Below are 15,464 nucleotides of genomic sequence, written 5' to 3'. Positions count from 1 at the left end.
CTGCATGATGGTATTGTGATCCCTACCCTGACGTATGGAAGCGAGGCGTGGACCTTGCAAGAGGGGAACAAGTCAAGAGTGAGAGCAGTGGAAATGAGTTACTTGAGAGGAGCATGTGGAGTGACGTGGAGGGACAGGTTGACGAATGAAGAAGTGAAGGAACGTTGTGGGGTAGATGTGGATGTGGTTGAAAAGATTAGGAGAAATACACTGAGGTGGTTTGGACATGTGGAGAGAATGGAGAATGAAAGACTGACTAAGAGGGTGTATGTAGGTGAAGTGGAGGGAGGGAGAGGGAGGGGTAGACCGAGGATGAGGTGGAGGGATGGAGTTGAGAGGTATATGAGGGAGGGGGGGGTGAGTTGGGGGGAGGGGAGTCAAATGGTGGGTGACAGAGTGACTTGGAGGCGTTTTGTCTGCGGCCACCCTTTGCGGGATTAGGGCGTCGGGCTATAGATAGATAGATAGATAGATAGGATAAATCCACCACAAAAGCAATCAGAATTACCAGGTTAACTGAATGAACAAAGCATTTCAAGCTGTATTATTTCAGATGAAGAGCAAACTGGATCAGGAAATACAGTAATCTCCCATTTACCCAACACTACATTACCCTACTTACGTCATTATCCAACTAAGCAGAAAAATCTGGCTAAATTAAAGCATTGCAGTCACACCTTGGTATGCGATTGAGGTTACATCAAGTGAAAACTCATTGCATAACGATTTATCATATACCGAGATCGATAAAACATGGATTCAGTAAGGATGCATTGGGAGTCAAGGGCCATGACCTAAACTTTGAAAAAAAAAAAAAAAATCCCTTCTGCCCCATTCTGCCTCTCTATTTCCTAAATCTTTCCTTTGCCTCACTTTGATTCTCAGCAGTCAGCACCAAGTCATTAGCATACAACATCCCTCATGGGAATTCATTTCTGAAGTCATGCAAGAGAGTTTCTAGCACCATGACAAACAATAAGGGTCTAAAGACTGCCCCCTGATGCACACCAGCATTGACAGAAAACTCATCACTCAAATCTCCATTCACTCTCACCTGGGTGAGAGCACCCACATGCATAACCATTACCAGTGTAACTAGCTACTTCTCGATCCCAGGCTTTCTCATTGTCCATTCTACCACTTCTCTTTGAACTATGTCAAAGGCCATCTCCAAATCAACAGCAACTAAGTATTGTACAGCTGCCTTTTTTTTCCTATATTTTCCTGAAGCTGTCAGACAGTGGATATGGCATCGGTGGTCCCTTTGTCAGGCATAAACCCAAACGGCATCTCATCGGTATTTACTCTCTCCCTTGACATCCCTTCTAGGACTCTCTCCATAACCTTCATTAATTGCCCAAAAGACTTATGTCTCTATAATTTCCAGGGCATCACCCTTCCTCTTATACACACAATCACACTCATCAGCCAGTCATCAGGGACAACACACTCATATCCAGTATAATTAAATTTATCAAATCATAGGTGGTGGCATCCATCATCCACTCACTTGATGTAGTGCTGCCTACTTCTTTCTTAGCCTTTATCATTCTTTTTCTGTGCCTGCCCTCCTCTCTTCCTATTTTTCTCATCTTTCCTGTCACTTCTTATTGCTTTTCTTTCCTTTACAGGTGGCTTTACATTGAATGACAAGCCAAATGGTTTCCTGTAAGCCAAGAAACCATTTACAACGCTGGGTGGTAACCATATAACCAAACCATACGTGCTTCCTACGTGTCAACAAGTGGGTTGGTTGAGGGTTTGTGCCCCTCCCCATAAAACTAATAACTCATAGTCAAATGGCCACCCCTTACGGGATTATGGTGTCTGGCAATAGATAAATAGATAGATAGATTACTTTATTAACTTTTGAAAATGCCTAGTTCTGTCATGCTTAAAAGACACTGGGAACAGATTGGTTAATGAGTTGTCATTGTCCAGATAGATGAAATATATACCATATATATGTGTGTGTGTGTGTGTGTGTGTGTGTGTGTGTGTGTGTGTGTGTGTGTGTGTGTGTGTGTGTGTGTGATAAAACATCACAACTTTGTCCAACAGTATATACATGGGCAATTTAATCAGTAACAACTGAACTTCAATAGGTGTAATGTGCTGTGGATGTAGTAGCAAAAAAATAAAATAAAATAAAAAGTAAAAAATTGTGACATGTTGAAGACATACCGTAATTACTTTCTTTCATTGTTGTACCCCTTGGCTAGCCACTCCATCCAGTGACTACTCACAGTCACTTCATGGTAGCCGGGATGAGCTGAAGAGCCCCGGTTCCTGGTCAGTTGGAGCTGAAGGAGTGCCTGGTCCTGCCACTGACCCACCAACACCAGCTACCAGCACCAGACTGCCTCTCTCCAAGTCCGTCCCTAATCTAAAGGGTTTCCTTCTCAGCTCTAACCATAAGCAACCCAAGAAGTAAGGCCTCACAAAGACTGGCATTTACTTCAAACAAAATACCCCTTTGTTCTCCATGAATGCTAAAATATGTTTTGGATTAATATACTAATGTGTATTTTGTGGGTAGTTTTGGGTGTAGAGCATTGAATCGTTCAGTATCCATTGTTGGATCCATATATACTAATAGCTAATGTGTTTTAAGTGATATTCTCAGTTTTTTCAAGTAGTGAGGTATTCATTTAGATATTTCAACAACTGAAGTTGGATTCTTTATTTTTCATTTTGTGGAATTCTTATGCATATTTGGAGTGCTGAATTTTGTTTTTACACCTACTGGAATTGTTATGTTTTCATCATTATTATTAGCTCAGTCAAAGAATTCTTTGCAAAATTTCCCTTTCTTTATCATCAGGCAGCCCTCCTCTGTATTTGTATGCTTAGCTTTCCCAGATATGTTGAGGTAGTGGTACAATGATGTATCTCAGCATTCATAATTTATCTTGAGTAGAAGCCACCCAAAATAAACATTTTTCCTGGACAGAAGTTTTGAAATTAGTCTATCTATCTATCTATAGCCCGACGCCCTAATCCCGCAAAGGGTGGCCATAGACAAAGCACCTCCAAGTCGCTCTGTCACCCACCATTTGACTACCCTCCCCCCAACTCATCCCCCCCACATCATATACCTCTCAACTCCATCCCTCCACCTCATCCTTGGTCTACCCCTCCCTCTCCCTCCCTCCACCTCACCTACATACACCTTCTTAGTCAGTCTTTCATTCTCCATTCTCTCCACATGTCCAAACCACCTCAATGTATTTCTCCTAATCTTCTCAACCACATCCACATCCACCCCACAACGTTCCTTCACTTCTTCATTTGTCAACCTGTCCCTCCATGTCACTGCACATGCTCCTTTCAAGTAACTCATTTAAATTAGTAATTATGTTTATTAACTGACATCATTTCTTGGATAGGATAAGTAGTATCTAACTGAACTGTAAGTGGTGTAATACATGTGGTTCATGCTGGGCATGTGGTTTGACATGGTAAATAGTTGAGTGAAGTAAATGAAAGGTGTTCCAGATGTACCATATGTATGTTTGTGAAGTACTGTGCAGTTATTCACTCCTTCCCTCTGTCAACTAGTTTTGTATTAATCCAGAAGGACAGTACACACAAAACTACTAATATAACGTGATTACTTTACAGCATACTATGCAGCAATTGGGGATGTATGCCTAAATATTGTGATATATTTAATTATTTTTTCTAGCAGTACCAGAGCAATTCCTTCCTCACTGATCTGTAATTTTTCTCACTATCCTGCCTACACCATTCATCCTCTCTCACCATTTCTTCAGTTCTTTCAGTACGAGGGTTGTCTCTCAAGCTTAATAGAATTGTTTGGCAGTATGAGATATAAAGCATATACTGTAAAAGACTTCATCATCCTGAAGGGTAATGTCCAATTATTTTATTGAGAGAAGCTAGGCATTAATGAGGAGCCTACACTAGGTGGTGCTCTGCACCTTCAGTGGAGCAGCTGCAGTGTCTGCTTGGGAGCCAGACCTCCTTGTATTTCCGTAGTACCTCACCATGGGAAGGAACCTGCTCTGACCCTGGTGAGGCGCTGTCTTCCATAAGAAGTTTCACATCTCTATGTGGGGTATGTACCATACTGTACCTGTAGGACGCCCCTGTGGTCTGTTGGTCTGTTTGACCAGACGGACCAGGGTTGAGCAATGGCAACAATAGCAACATCTATTAAGAGAGGCTCCTCATAAGCTGAATAAAATCATCAGGCAGTAACAGGACTTAACAAGTATGAGATCATGATACATAAAGAGTTTGTTCTTACTCTTATGTAGCCTACATCTTTTCAGTTATTTTTTGCATACTTTATATACAGTGGATTATAGCCAGTTTGGTCTTATATCATTCTTTAAACCATTCTTTTGTACTGTCATTTGATATATACTTTCAGTTTTTCTTTTTCATTTTAGCCCTTTCACTCCATTGATTTATTCTGTTGGTTTATTCTTTCTACTTCTTGATAACTTAGGAGAACAACCTAATAGTACTGGGTTTAAAGAAGGCAGTATACAACCCCTCTCGTTAAAAAGTCTCTCCTAAGCTTTTTTTTTTTTTTTTTTTTTTTTGCTCAAGAGAGCAAGAATAAAATGAAGAATATGTCTTAAGATTGAAGGGGTTAAACCATCTCCAACCTTCAGATCCATCATCTAACTTTTTCCACCAGACCACTGCCTCCAGATCTGGTGTCTCGGCTGATGGCATCAGTTAGCTTTGGGTATGGGTTGTTCCAGCTGTGCACATCACTGTTGCCACCATCACTGCTGCGGGTGGTCAGTGTACTTGGGTTGCAAGGTGACCGACTAGCAGGACTCTCGGCGCTCATGTTTGCTCGACGCTCACATGACATGAGAGCACCACTTGCCACGTGAGTCCTTTTGTTGTGTGTATTTGTAGTTTTTTTTTTTATTTTTTTTTTTTATATAAATAGAAGTTATGCAGTATTCGTGTTTGTTGTGTCCTTCTGAGCTTCTGTGAGCCTAGTTTATGTAATGGTGAAACTTCTTATGGCGTCTGGCTATAGTTAGATAGACAGATAACTGCTTATGTGGCTTACTTTGCGGTTCTGGAAGTTTGATTGGGGTTCTTTTATGTATGTATCTAGAATGAGAGCAGTGAAAATGGGAGTGTTAAGGAGTGTCTGGAGGGATTGTAAACTGAATAGAAAAGTAAGTATTGAGCCTCAGGAAGTCTGTTGTAAAGGGTAGAAAATGATATTTTTAAACTTAAAGATCAGATAGAGTGAATTAAATGAGTATGGTGGTGGGAAGGATATATTTGAGTGAGATTGAAGATGCAGAGTCATGAAAAGTCAAGAAGATGGAATGTTGATCAGGTGAGTCACTAATGTTCATGGAGCATTAACTTTTTAAGGCTTAAATGAATAGAGATGTAACCCAAATCTACTGGGCACTGATGACAGCCTGCATTATTTTATGTCTTCCTTAATCTCGCAGTAAGATACATTTGTTCAGGTATTGGGGCTCTTTTTTTTTTTTTTTTTTTTTTTTTTTTTTTTTAAGTATTTTCTGTACAAAATACTTGCTTTAGATATACAGGTACAGTACTGTGCTTCATTATGTTTACTTTTAGAGAGCTGTTGCCCAATTTTACAATGTGATGGATGGATGGAAATATCTGCCTATGAAAGGGAAACTGTCTGCTTTGTGTGTGTGAAGCATGATGTTTTGCTGTAATAGAGTAAGATGTTTGCAGATTTGAGCAACCTGAAATGTGAATGACAGTTTTGATGTGTAATGCCACATTAGAACAGAACAAAGTGTGCAGATTTAAGAAAACGCTTTGATGCAGAGTTGTACTCGTAGTGATGTGATGTGCACAGTTAAGCTGAGGTAGTTTGGACATGTGGATAAATTATGTGAAAGTAATTGGGTTGATCACTGTACAGAACTGAATATGGAACTTGCAGCCACAGTAAGTAGACTAAGGAAACTTGGGATGAGGTTCTGCAAAGGGATCTCACATTTAAAAGACTTGACCAGTATGCTGCAGGAGATTGGACTGATCTGCTTAGAAAGCAGCCATCAGATACAGAAGACTTTAGCCATGCAAGCTTGAAACACTGCCAGAAATAGGTATGAATGAAAATGATAAACAAATTTATCAAAATATGTTTTTGTATGACTAGGTATTTTTATAAAGGGTGGTTATTTTCAGTTTAACTTGAATATTCTGCCTGTTAGTTTTGTCATTATTAGTTACATGATATTAATTGTATATGATTAGAGTTGTGGCTTTCATTGATGTGAAAACTGGTACACTACTACATGTCTTAGTCAAGAGTAGCAATGTGGTGCAGGTGGCACATAATTTTATAATTTAAAGAGGAAGGGGATAGCAACAGCATGAGAGGGAAAGTGATAAAAAAAACTGTATGGAAATATTGTAGTTTATTAACCCCTTCAGTCCAATCACATATTCTTCATTTTACTCCTGCTGCCTGCAGATGGTTTTATTCAGTTTTGGAGAGATTTCGAACTGGAGACCAAGAAATCTCCAAAGATGAATATAATCATTTGAAAGTAGGAAGAATGAATCAGTATAACACGTCACAGTATTATAATGGTTAAAATAGTGTTGCTTTTATTTTTCTTGATACATTTACAGGCTGACCTTGCTGTGGTATCATACGGTTGTTCGACCATTCTTCGCACTAGATGGCAGTAAGGTGCGGGCAGGGGTTGAGGCAGCCCACTTGTTACTGCAGGAGGCTCAGGCTACCTACTCACACTCAGCTCTTTTCCTCTTCTTCCGTGGGCGAGTTCATAGGCTCCAGGTATGCTAGGGTCGGGAGGAGTCTGGAGTTGAGGGAAGGAAAGGTTGATAGGAAAGGATATGTATATAAGAAGGGAGGAGAGGGGTCAATGAAGAGAAGAGGAGGGAGGTGAAGGGTAGATGAGAAGGGAGAGAAGACAAGTAGAGTTTGCGAAAAAAGAGGAGGAATGGGTAAGTGGGAAAGGATATTTATGTAAGGAGAAAGGAAGTGAGCATCAGGTGAGGAGAAAGAAGAAAAAGAGTAGGTGAAGAGAAGGGAGAAATGAGGAGAATGGAAAAGAGGGTTCATGAGGGTAAGGGTGGAAAGGTTGTTTATGTCTCTGCTGTTGCAACCCCAGGCTCATCTTAATGCATACCCTGTGGACTTCTGGAAACTTTTTGCTTCAGCCTGGTGCTCCCAGAGACATTATGTTATTTTGAAGGACTGCCTAGTGAGGTACATGAGGTGAATTATTGTGCTGTGATGTGGGAATGCTGCATAGCTGTATGGATATCAGGTTGTTTTTGAGCTGTAATTTGTGTCAGTATTTAAACAGGGGAGGGCGATGGCTGCATCTTAGTATGACTAAGTTCACTCATGCCTCCTTGGGTAGGGTTGTTTTTAAGGGGTGGATGTCTTGTGATGGTTCATGGAGAATTTTAGGGGGCTGGGGGGTTAGGGATGGTTATAGTGGCTGTGTGTTTATGTATGATTTTATAAAGTGTAATGTTTGGAGGAAGAGGAGGAATTATTCATTTTAGGTACATTGATTGATTATGGATTCATACGTTATTGTAAGAAAACTGGTCAAACCAATGCAGTATTCTGAAGATATATTTTTTATACCTGTCTTGATATGAAGATTTTTATTTATTGTTGTGGCTGTATGTATTAGATTTTGATGTACTGTGTAGTATTTCTAAAACTTTAATTTACCGTCATTGCTTTTGTGCAGGGATTCCTGATTGTTTCTCAATAATTGTTGATTCTTCATTACACAAACTAGCTAGTAGCCTAACTTTCCTCTGCCTGGAATGCAAGGGTGATGTATCAAGTGCTCTGGGGTCATACCGTGGGGCCCTGCAAGTGTCCCCACAGAGGGAACTGCAGCTTCTAGCATTGCATGAGGTCGCCTGGTGCCATCTGCTGCAGCTTAACTGGACGCAGGCACAAGCGGCATTTGCAAGTCTGAAGAAGGAGTCGCGCTGGTCCAAGAGTTTTTATGCTTACGTCTCTGCTGGTCAGTGATTAATGACATATTTAAAGTAATTAGGGTTGGTGTTGCTTTTTTGGCTGGTGATTAAATTTTAGCTAGCTTGTCAGAAAAGCTAACCTTTTCAGTTTGGTTATGATGTTTTATTTGTATTTTACTGAATACCCAATGATTTTCTTCAGCTTAGGAGGGGGTTGTCATACCACACTAAAGTATGTTTACTTAAGTTAGATGTTGAGCATCAAGAGATTTGTTTGCTTAACACTTTTTTTAATATCTCCCAGATAAAGGGTAGCCAGCCACTTAATACTTGCAGAAGTGTGTTATAAAATATTTCAGGACTACATTATTTATCAGTGTAGTAGTCATACAAATACTGTACACATTTTACTAAAGCACTGTGTGTTGCGTATCTTGATCATCAGTGTGCCTGGGTGCATGTGGGCGTGGAGAGGAGTGTGCGCGTGGGATGCGAGAAGTGCCAGCATTAGTGCGTCGCTCCAGCCATGCTCTTGAGGCCTTCCTCCTTCGTCGTTCCCTCAAGGTCAGTTTTGGAGAGACTTTTAGGAGACAGTGTAGAGAGGAAATTGTCCCTTTTATGACTGTGATCAGCCTTTCTTCTTTGAGGAATCTTTACAGCAAGTAAACACATTCATTAACTCCTTAAGGATAGGAATCTATCTGTATAAAAGATCCGCATTTTTTATTGTTTGTTTGTACCTCTGTCACGCCCAAACCAAGGGCATATTGAGAGGATAGAGGGTGACAGTTTGGTGCAGAAGGTGAAAATTGTGAACCTTGAGGATAGGGATGCGAAAGGCAGACCAAAACAGACCTGGCACGAGGTCATAGTGTGGTTTAGGGACTGAATAGGGTGGTTGCCAAAGATTGAGCAGTGTGGAGAACTGCAGTTAGGTGACCAAGGATGACACATGCAAGCATGTTGGAGCCTTTATAAATGATACAACATATAGACACTTGTAATACATTACTGAAGTCATCTTTTCTTAAAAGCATTTACCTGGTAGCTAACTGATGACATTTTGCTATAGTACTGTATAGATAAAAACTTACATTCCTAGTGTTTGTTGACAGTTCCAGCGTGAAGGAGAGGTAGGACAAGGCTACTGCCTGCTGCGGGCATTTGAGCTGCTGTATATGTGGAATGCCCTCCCTTCATGCTCTCCACAGCACCGCCTTGTTATGCTGGAAGGTGAGTCATAGCAACATTTCTCTTAATGTTTCATTCATTCATTCATTCATTCATTCATCATCTAACCCAGTGCTTCCCCATGAGGAGCGTAGGAGCCCAGGCCTAGACAAGTTGGTCCTGACAGTTAAGATGAGAGTGATGAGCCTCACTCATCCCTGAGTGGCACTATGTGAGTAACAAACCCCAACCACCCCTTGGATATAATAGGCAGGAGCGTGACACTTGATTAATGTTCTTTACCAAAGTAAAGATTTGTTAAATTCTCATGCTGAGCCCTACCTGGTGGTAAATAAGTGATGTTTTTCTTAACTTATAACAGTATACACTACTGTGTAACAAGTTTTTGCTGATGGAAGCAGAATCAAACATGACTACTGTTGTTTGCACTAGGGATGTAATGCTAAGTACCAGTAGTTGTTTTAGCAGTGGCAGATTTTGTATTCCTTGTGAAATCATCCAAATGTACACCTAGCTGAGATGATGTTACGTCTAAATAGAAGAAGTAATTAATCTGATTATTTTGATGCTGTTTGTTACTTTGATTCACAGTTGATGAAATACCCAAGTCTTCAAACAAGGAATATGAATGATACTGTGATGTTTTTGGTATATGAAAATCTTAACTTGTGTAGTCTTGTTATGTTGCTTAAAGATGGTACCAGTATTCCTTATCTTTTTATTTATTCTTACTTTATAAACTGTATTTGATATGTTCTGCTCATGATTTTATTGGTTACCAGAGTGTGAGAATATGGGTGAGTGTGGTGAACTAGAGGCTTTGCGTCACTTAGTGTGGGGAGCACTGCTAGACACCATGGGCCGCCCACCCTCTGCTGCTGCCTCTCACCTACGCCAAAGTGTGTCACTTGCCTCTACCTGCCCAGATGAACCCTGCATCCCTGCCTTTGCCCTCTATGAGCTGGGTGTATTATTGTGTGCTCAGGAAGAGGTGGGTGAACTGTTAATGAAAGCACAGATCATCATCATCATCATTGTAATGGTCAGTTTCATTGTTGTCATTGTTATCATCAGTATCAGTATCATCATTGTGAACTTTATCCTTGTCATCATCACCACAACTGCCATTCACCCAAGAGAAACCTCTTGTCCCAGAAATGAGCTCACCTAGTTAGACCATGATGTGGCCATTACCGTTCTCTGCTTGAGTACCAACTCAAAATATAAATCACAGTTCATGAACAATCCACCATGCCCACACTGTAGTGCAGCCATTCATCAATCAATCATTTCCTGTGGCACCCTCGGGGATGCATAGGGCCTCAATGAACTCACACCACCACATCCTATCTTGTGCTAACTCCTCAAGATCTCCCCAACACTCATCTCCAGCTTCCCGTCTCATTGTCCTCACCCACGTCTCTTTTAGCCTTCCTCTACCTCTCCTACCAAGTGCCATCCACCCTGGTGTACCTCGTACTATTCCCTGTCTCCTATACACATGTCCTAGCCACTTCCATCGTGAGAACCTAACATATTCATCGAACGGCTGCACTCCCGTTATTTCTCTAATTCTACTATTTGGTATCCTTTTCCACCACTTAACTCCTAATATTCTTCTAAGTGCTTTGTTTTCAAACACCAAGAATTTATTTTCCATAGTCACTGTGCTGTACCAAGACTCGTGTCCATAAATTAAGATACTCCTAACCATTACCTTATAAAGTTTGATTTTTGTATGCACAGAAAAATTGTTATTATTCCAAATATTTTTAAGCATTCCCATTGCCTGATTAGCCTTCTTTAACCTTTCCTCGAATTCAAAGTTCAGAGAACCATCCTTGGCTAAATAAATACCTAAATATTTAAACCTATCAACTTGCTTTACAACCATACCTCCAATTACACATTCCTGCGCATTTTCCATATTCATATTGATTATTTCAGTTTTTCCACAATTAATAACCAAACCCACCTTGCGACCTTCACTCACCAAACAGTCCAACACTATCTGCATCTCTTCTGGCCCATCACAAATCAAAACTATATCATCTGCATAATCTAAATCCAAAAGTTTCCTGTTCTCTCCCCAAAGTATACCTGCACTGGTTTCTGTTCCAACGCGTTTCATAATGTAATCAATGACCAATATAAATAGTAAAGGCGATAGAACACCACCTTGAATTACTCCGGACTTGACTTCAAACGAATCACTCACACAACCATCAACCATCACTTTACAAAATGTGTCCTCATGCATGTTCATAATGACCCTCACAAACTCCATTGGTATTCCATAATGTCTCATGATCTTCCCCATAGTCTCTCTCGAAACACTATCAAAAGCCTTTTCAAAATCAACAAAACAAAGACTTAACGGTACTCTCATTTCATTAACTTGCCGCATCAAATGCCTAACTATAAAGATCTGATCATTGCAACCACGTCCCTTTCTAAAACCAGCCTGTTCATCCCTCAGAATACCCTCAACCACCGGCTCCAACCTATTTAACAACACTCTACTGAAAACTTTCAAAGCTATCGGTGACAAAGAGATTCCCCTCCAATTACCACATTCACTCAGGTCTCCCTTCTTCGGAACTTTAACAATTACACCATTCTTCCAAACTGATGGTAGTAACCCCGTCACCCATATCTTATTGAATAGCTTGGTCAAGATCATTATTAATCTATCCCCCTCCACTTTAAACATTTCCGGAAATAAACCATCCTCCCCTGGTGCCTTATTATTCTTTAACTGTTTTACTGCTTTCTCCACTTCTGCAAGCCTCAACTCTCCTGTTTCTATATTTAAATCTTCCTGAGCAGACGGTATATCCTCTTCTGGTGGTATTGGTCTATTAAGAACTGTCTCAAAATGCTCTTTCCATCTATTTTTAATATCTCCATCTTTGGTCAATAAATTTCCTTCCCTGTCTCTAACTGGTATTTCCTTGCGTTTACCTGCATTACCACTCAGTTCTCTAATCGATTCATATGCTATTCTTTGACTCTGTCCATCATTTTTGTTTATTAAGATTTCAGTCTCTGCAACCTTTTCATCCACACATCTTCTTTTATCTCTCCTAGCACGGCGGCATATGACCCTGGCAGTTGCGCTGCCATGATTATTAGAAAAAAAAAAAAAAAATTATCTCTCCTAGCTAACCTTCTTACTTCTGAATTCAGACTCCAGTACGTAGCTCTTGCTAATTCAATCTCTCGTTCATCAACGCATTGCATCTCACTCCTCAATTTAGCCTCACCTCTCTTTTTTATCATATCCCACGTTTCCTCTGATATCCATTTCTCTCTCCTGAATCTATGTCTCCTTCCAATCGTACATTCAGCAGTCTCATGCAAAACTTTGTTCACATCCTCCCACATCTCATCAACACTTCTCTCCCCCTCTTCCAACGTTTCCAACACCAAAAACCTATTTCTGCATTCTAATCTGAATTCCTCCTTTTCTTCTCCTTCCCTTCTAAGCTTAACAATATCGTATCTACCAACACCAGATTTTTCCTTCTTCTGATTTTTAAGTTTAAACCTTATTTTTGCAATGCTGAGTTGATGGTCACTACCAATATCCGCTCCCCGTTTAACATGAACATCTAGCAGAGAACTTCTATGCCTCCTACTGATAGCGATGTGATCAATCTGATTTTTATATTTTCCACACGGCGACACCCAAGTTGTCTTGTGTATATTGCAATGCTGAAAGAGTGTGCCCCCGATGACTAAGTCATTTGCTAGACAGAAGCTTCCAAACCTCACTCCGTTTTCACTCATCCTACTACCAACTCCCATCTTACCCATACATGCCTCAAATCCCTCATTTGAACAGCCCATTACTGCATTAAAGTCTCCAACGCAGATCAAAACATCATGTCTAGGTACCCTTCCTACTCCTTCTTGCAACTTTACATAAAATGTGTCTTTCCTTTCATCGAGTGCATCATTAGTAGGTGCATAACACACAAACAGACTGATGTTGCCATGATTTGATTTAAACCGTGCGTATAACAATCGCTCAATCATATCAAAGTATATTTACCGTACTCAACTCTGCCCCTTCACTCTTGCGGGACAGACAAACCTTCATCATAACCTAACATAAGACTTGCTGGAACACCCAGCTGAAGTGACTGTTTTCCTGTGATCTCCTAGGTTCAGGTCCCAGTGAGCCTGGGACAACAACAAGAACAGTAATCATGGAGATACTACACTAGTTTAAAGAGTTATTCCAGAACTGATAATATAGAACTGTCTCACACTTCCATCAACCTTGTCATAAAAGCCTGGCTGATGCTATGCAGTTATTCCTCAAAACTAAAAGTACAAAATATCTTCCTAACCCTTCGAATCAGGTAATGTAATTTATTGTTGTATTCTTGCTACATTGTGGTAGGTGGGGGCACTCACCATCCACTCACTAGATGTAGTGCTGCTCTTGGGTGTCTGCCCTTTCCTCTCCTCCATCCTTCTTTCCTTCCATCCTCTTCTGTCTTTCTTTCCTTCATTCTTTCCTTGTCCTTCTGCCTATGGGTGACTTTACACTCCCTCTTCTGTCTTTCTTTCCTTCATTCTTTCCTCTTCCTTCTGCCTATGGGTGACTCTACACTGAGTGACAAGCCAAATGGTTTCCTGTACACCAGGAAACCATTTACTACGCTGGGTGGTAACCATATAACCAAATCTTGGCACCTGGTGATTTAGTGGGTAATTATTGCGCTCCAATCGGATTGAGCGGATGTAGGTTTATATCCAAGGGGTGGTTGGGATTGATTGCTCATGTAATGTCACTCAGGGATGATTGAGCCTGGTCACTCTCATCTTAAATGTCGGGACCAACTGCCTAGCCCTGGGCTCCTACGCTCCTCATGGGGCAATGTAGGATTGGATGATGGATGGATGGATGAATTCTTGCTACAGAGTCTAGCCCTCTCCATTATGAAAAGTTTCTCCTAACCTGAATAGTTTTTTTTTTTTTTCTGAGTGGCAAGAACAGAATAAAGCCCATATCCTTTGGCTGAATGGGGTAAGCTTCCTTGTTTACCTGATAATATGGTCTAGCCTATTTTTCATTATCATCATCTTATCTTGTGTTGCCCCATGAGGAGCGTAGGATCCCGGGGCTAAGCAAATTGGTCCTGACAGTTAAGATGAGAGTGACCAGCCTCACTCATCCCTGAGAGGCATTACGTGAGCATTAAACCTCAACCACCCCTTGGATATAAACCGACACAGACTCAACCTGGCTGGGACACCTTAATTACCCACTTTACCACCAGGTGCCATAGTTTGGTTATATGGTTACCACCCAGCATAGTAAATGGTTTCCTGGTGTACAGGAAACCATTTGGCATGTCACTCAGTGTAGAGTCAACCGTAGACAGAAGGAAGAGGAAAGAAAGAAGGAGCAAAGGGAAGAATGGGCAGCCACCCGAGAGCAGCACTACGTTGAGTGAGTGGATGGTGAGTGCCTCCACCTACCACTATGCCTTTATTAATTCTGTCTGTTATTTTTTTCTCCTGCAGACGGTGGAGGAGGGACGCAAGTGCCTGGAGGATGTGAGAGATAACTATCGTGGTTATGACTTTGAGAACCGTCTCTCAGTCAGAGTCCACGCTGCTCTCCGCAACCTCTCCTAACCAAGCCAACACCTGTTCAGCTCACCTATATGTGTTTCACTTGACTTCTAATTGCCAGTTTTCCATCTTGAAAATGGTAGATAACAAATAAGCTAGAAAATCAAGAATATAGTGCCAGTCATGAAGAAGTACAGTACTGTGTCTTGGAAGTATAGCCATAACATTGTCTTTTGCTGCCTCAGAGCTATGTGAAGTGAGCTGCAAAAGGAAGAAAGTCTAGACCAAGTTAAGGTGAAAGAACTGTAGTATTGCCAGGAAGCATCATATAATAACCAACAGGAATATCCAGTATTTTCCACTGGTATGTGGTAGATGGTAGGTTTTCTAAGACATAAATATAAATTACTTATGTAAACATCAAGAAGATCTATTAGTTAATGGGAGATCTTATTTTCAGCTTGCATCAGAAGTAAGATAAAGCTCCCTGGATTTAATATCACTTGCTTGTAGGAACATGTTTTATACATCAGTAATCCCTTGATTTTCCAAGATGAACAGTAATTTTCCATGAAATTAACAACAGTGTACAAGTCCATAGAAGTGCTTATTAGATGTTGTTTCTCCATGTCTCCAATACTTCTAAGACCCTCATCCCTATTTCCAGCAATCAGAAAAATGTATACAAAACGATATTACCCCCCGCT

The 15,464-nt window shown here is 40.7% G+C and overlaps 1 protein-coding gene across 1 annotated transcript in view; it reads left to right on the top strand.

The window, feature by feature from the left end:
* Positions 1–15,464, top strand: part of LOC145394080 (tetratricopeptide repeat protein 39C-like) — a 36,299-nt gene that overhangs the window by 8,034 nt on the left and 12,801 nt on the right. Inside the window, exons 5-12 of the mRNA XM_080268048.1 lie at positions 2,223–2,430; positions 4,673–4,873; positions 6,634–6,802; positions 7,823–8,021; positions 8,420–8,538; positions 9,090–9,207; positions 9,948–10,156; positions 14,707–15,135. Of these exons, the coding sequence (XP_080124174.1) occupies positions 2,223–2,430; positions 4,673–4,873; positions 6,634–6,802; positions 7,823–8,021; positions 8,420–8,538; positions 9,090–9,207; positions 9,948–10,156; positions 14,707–14,820 (1,337 nt within the window). The 3' untranslated portion in view covers positions 14,821–15,135. The remainder of the gene's footprint in view (positions 1–2,222; positions 2,431–4,672; positions 4,874–6,633; positions 6,803–7,822; positions 8,022–8,419; positions 8,539–9,089; positions 9,208–9,947; positions 10,157–14,706; positions 15,136–15,464) is intronic.

This window comes from Coenobita brevimanus, chromosome 26, assembly GCF_032717465.1.
Source record: "Coenobita brevimanus isolate Jiangsu-jjx chromosome 26, ASM3271746v2, whole genome shotgun sequence".
NCBI classification, from domain to species: domain Eukaryota; kingdom Metazoa; phylum Arthropoda; class Malacostraca; order Decapoda; family Coenobitidae; genus Coenobita; species Coenobita brevimanus.
The sequence above is the reverse complement of the archived record's forward strand: the minus strand, read 5'-3'. Positions and strand labels throughout refer to the sequence as shown.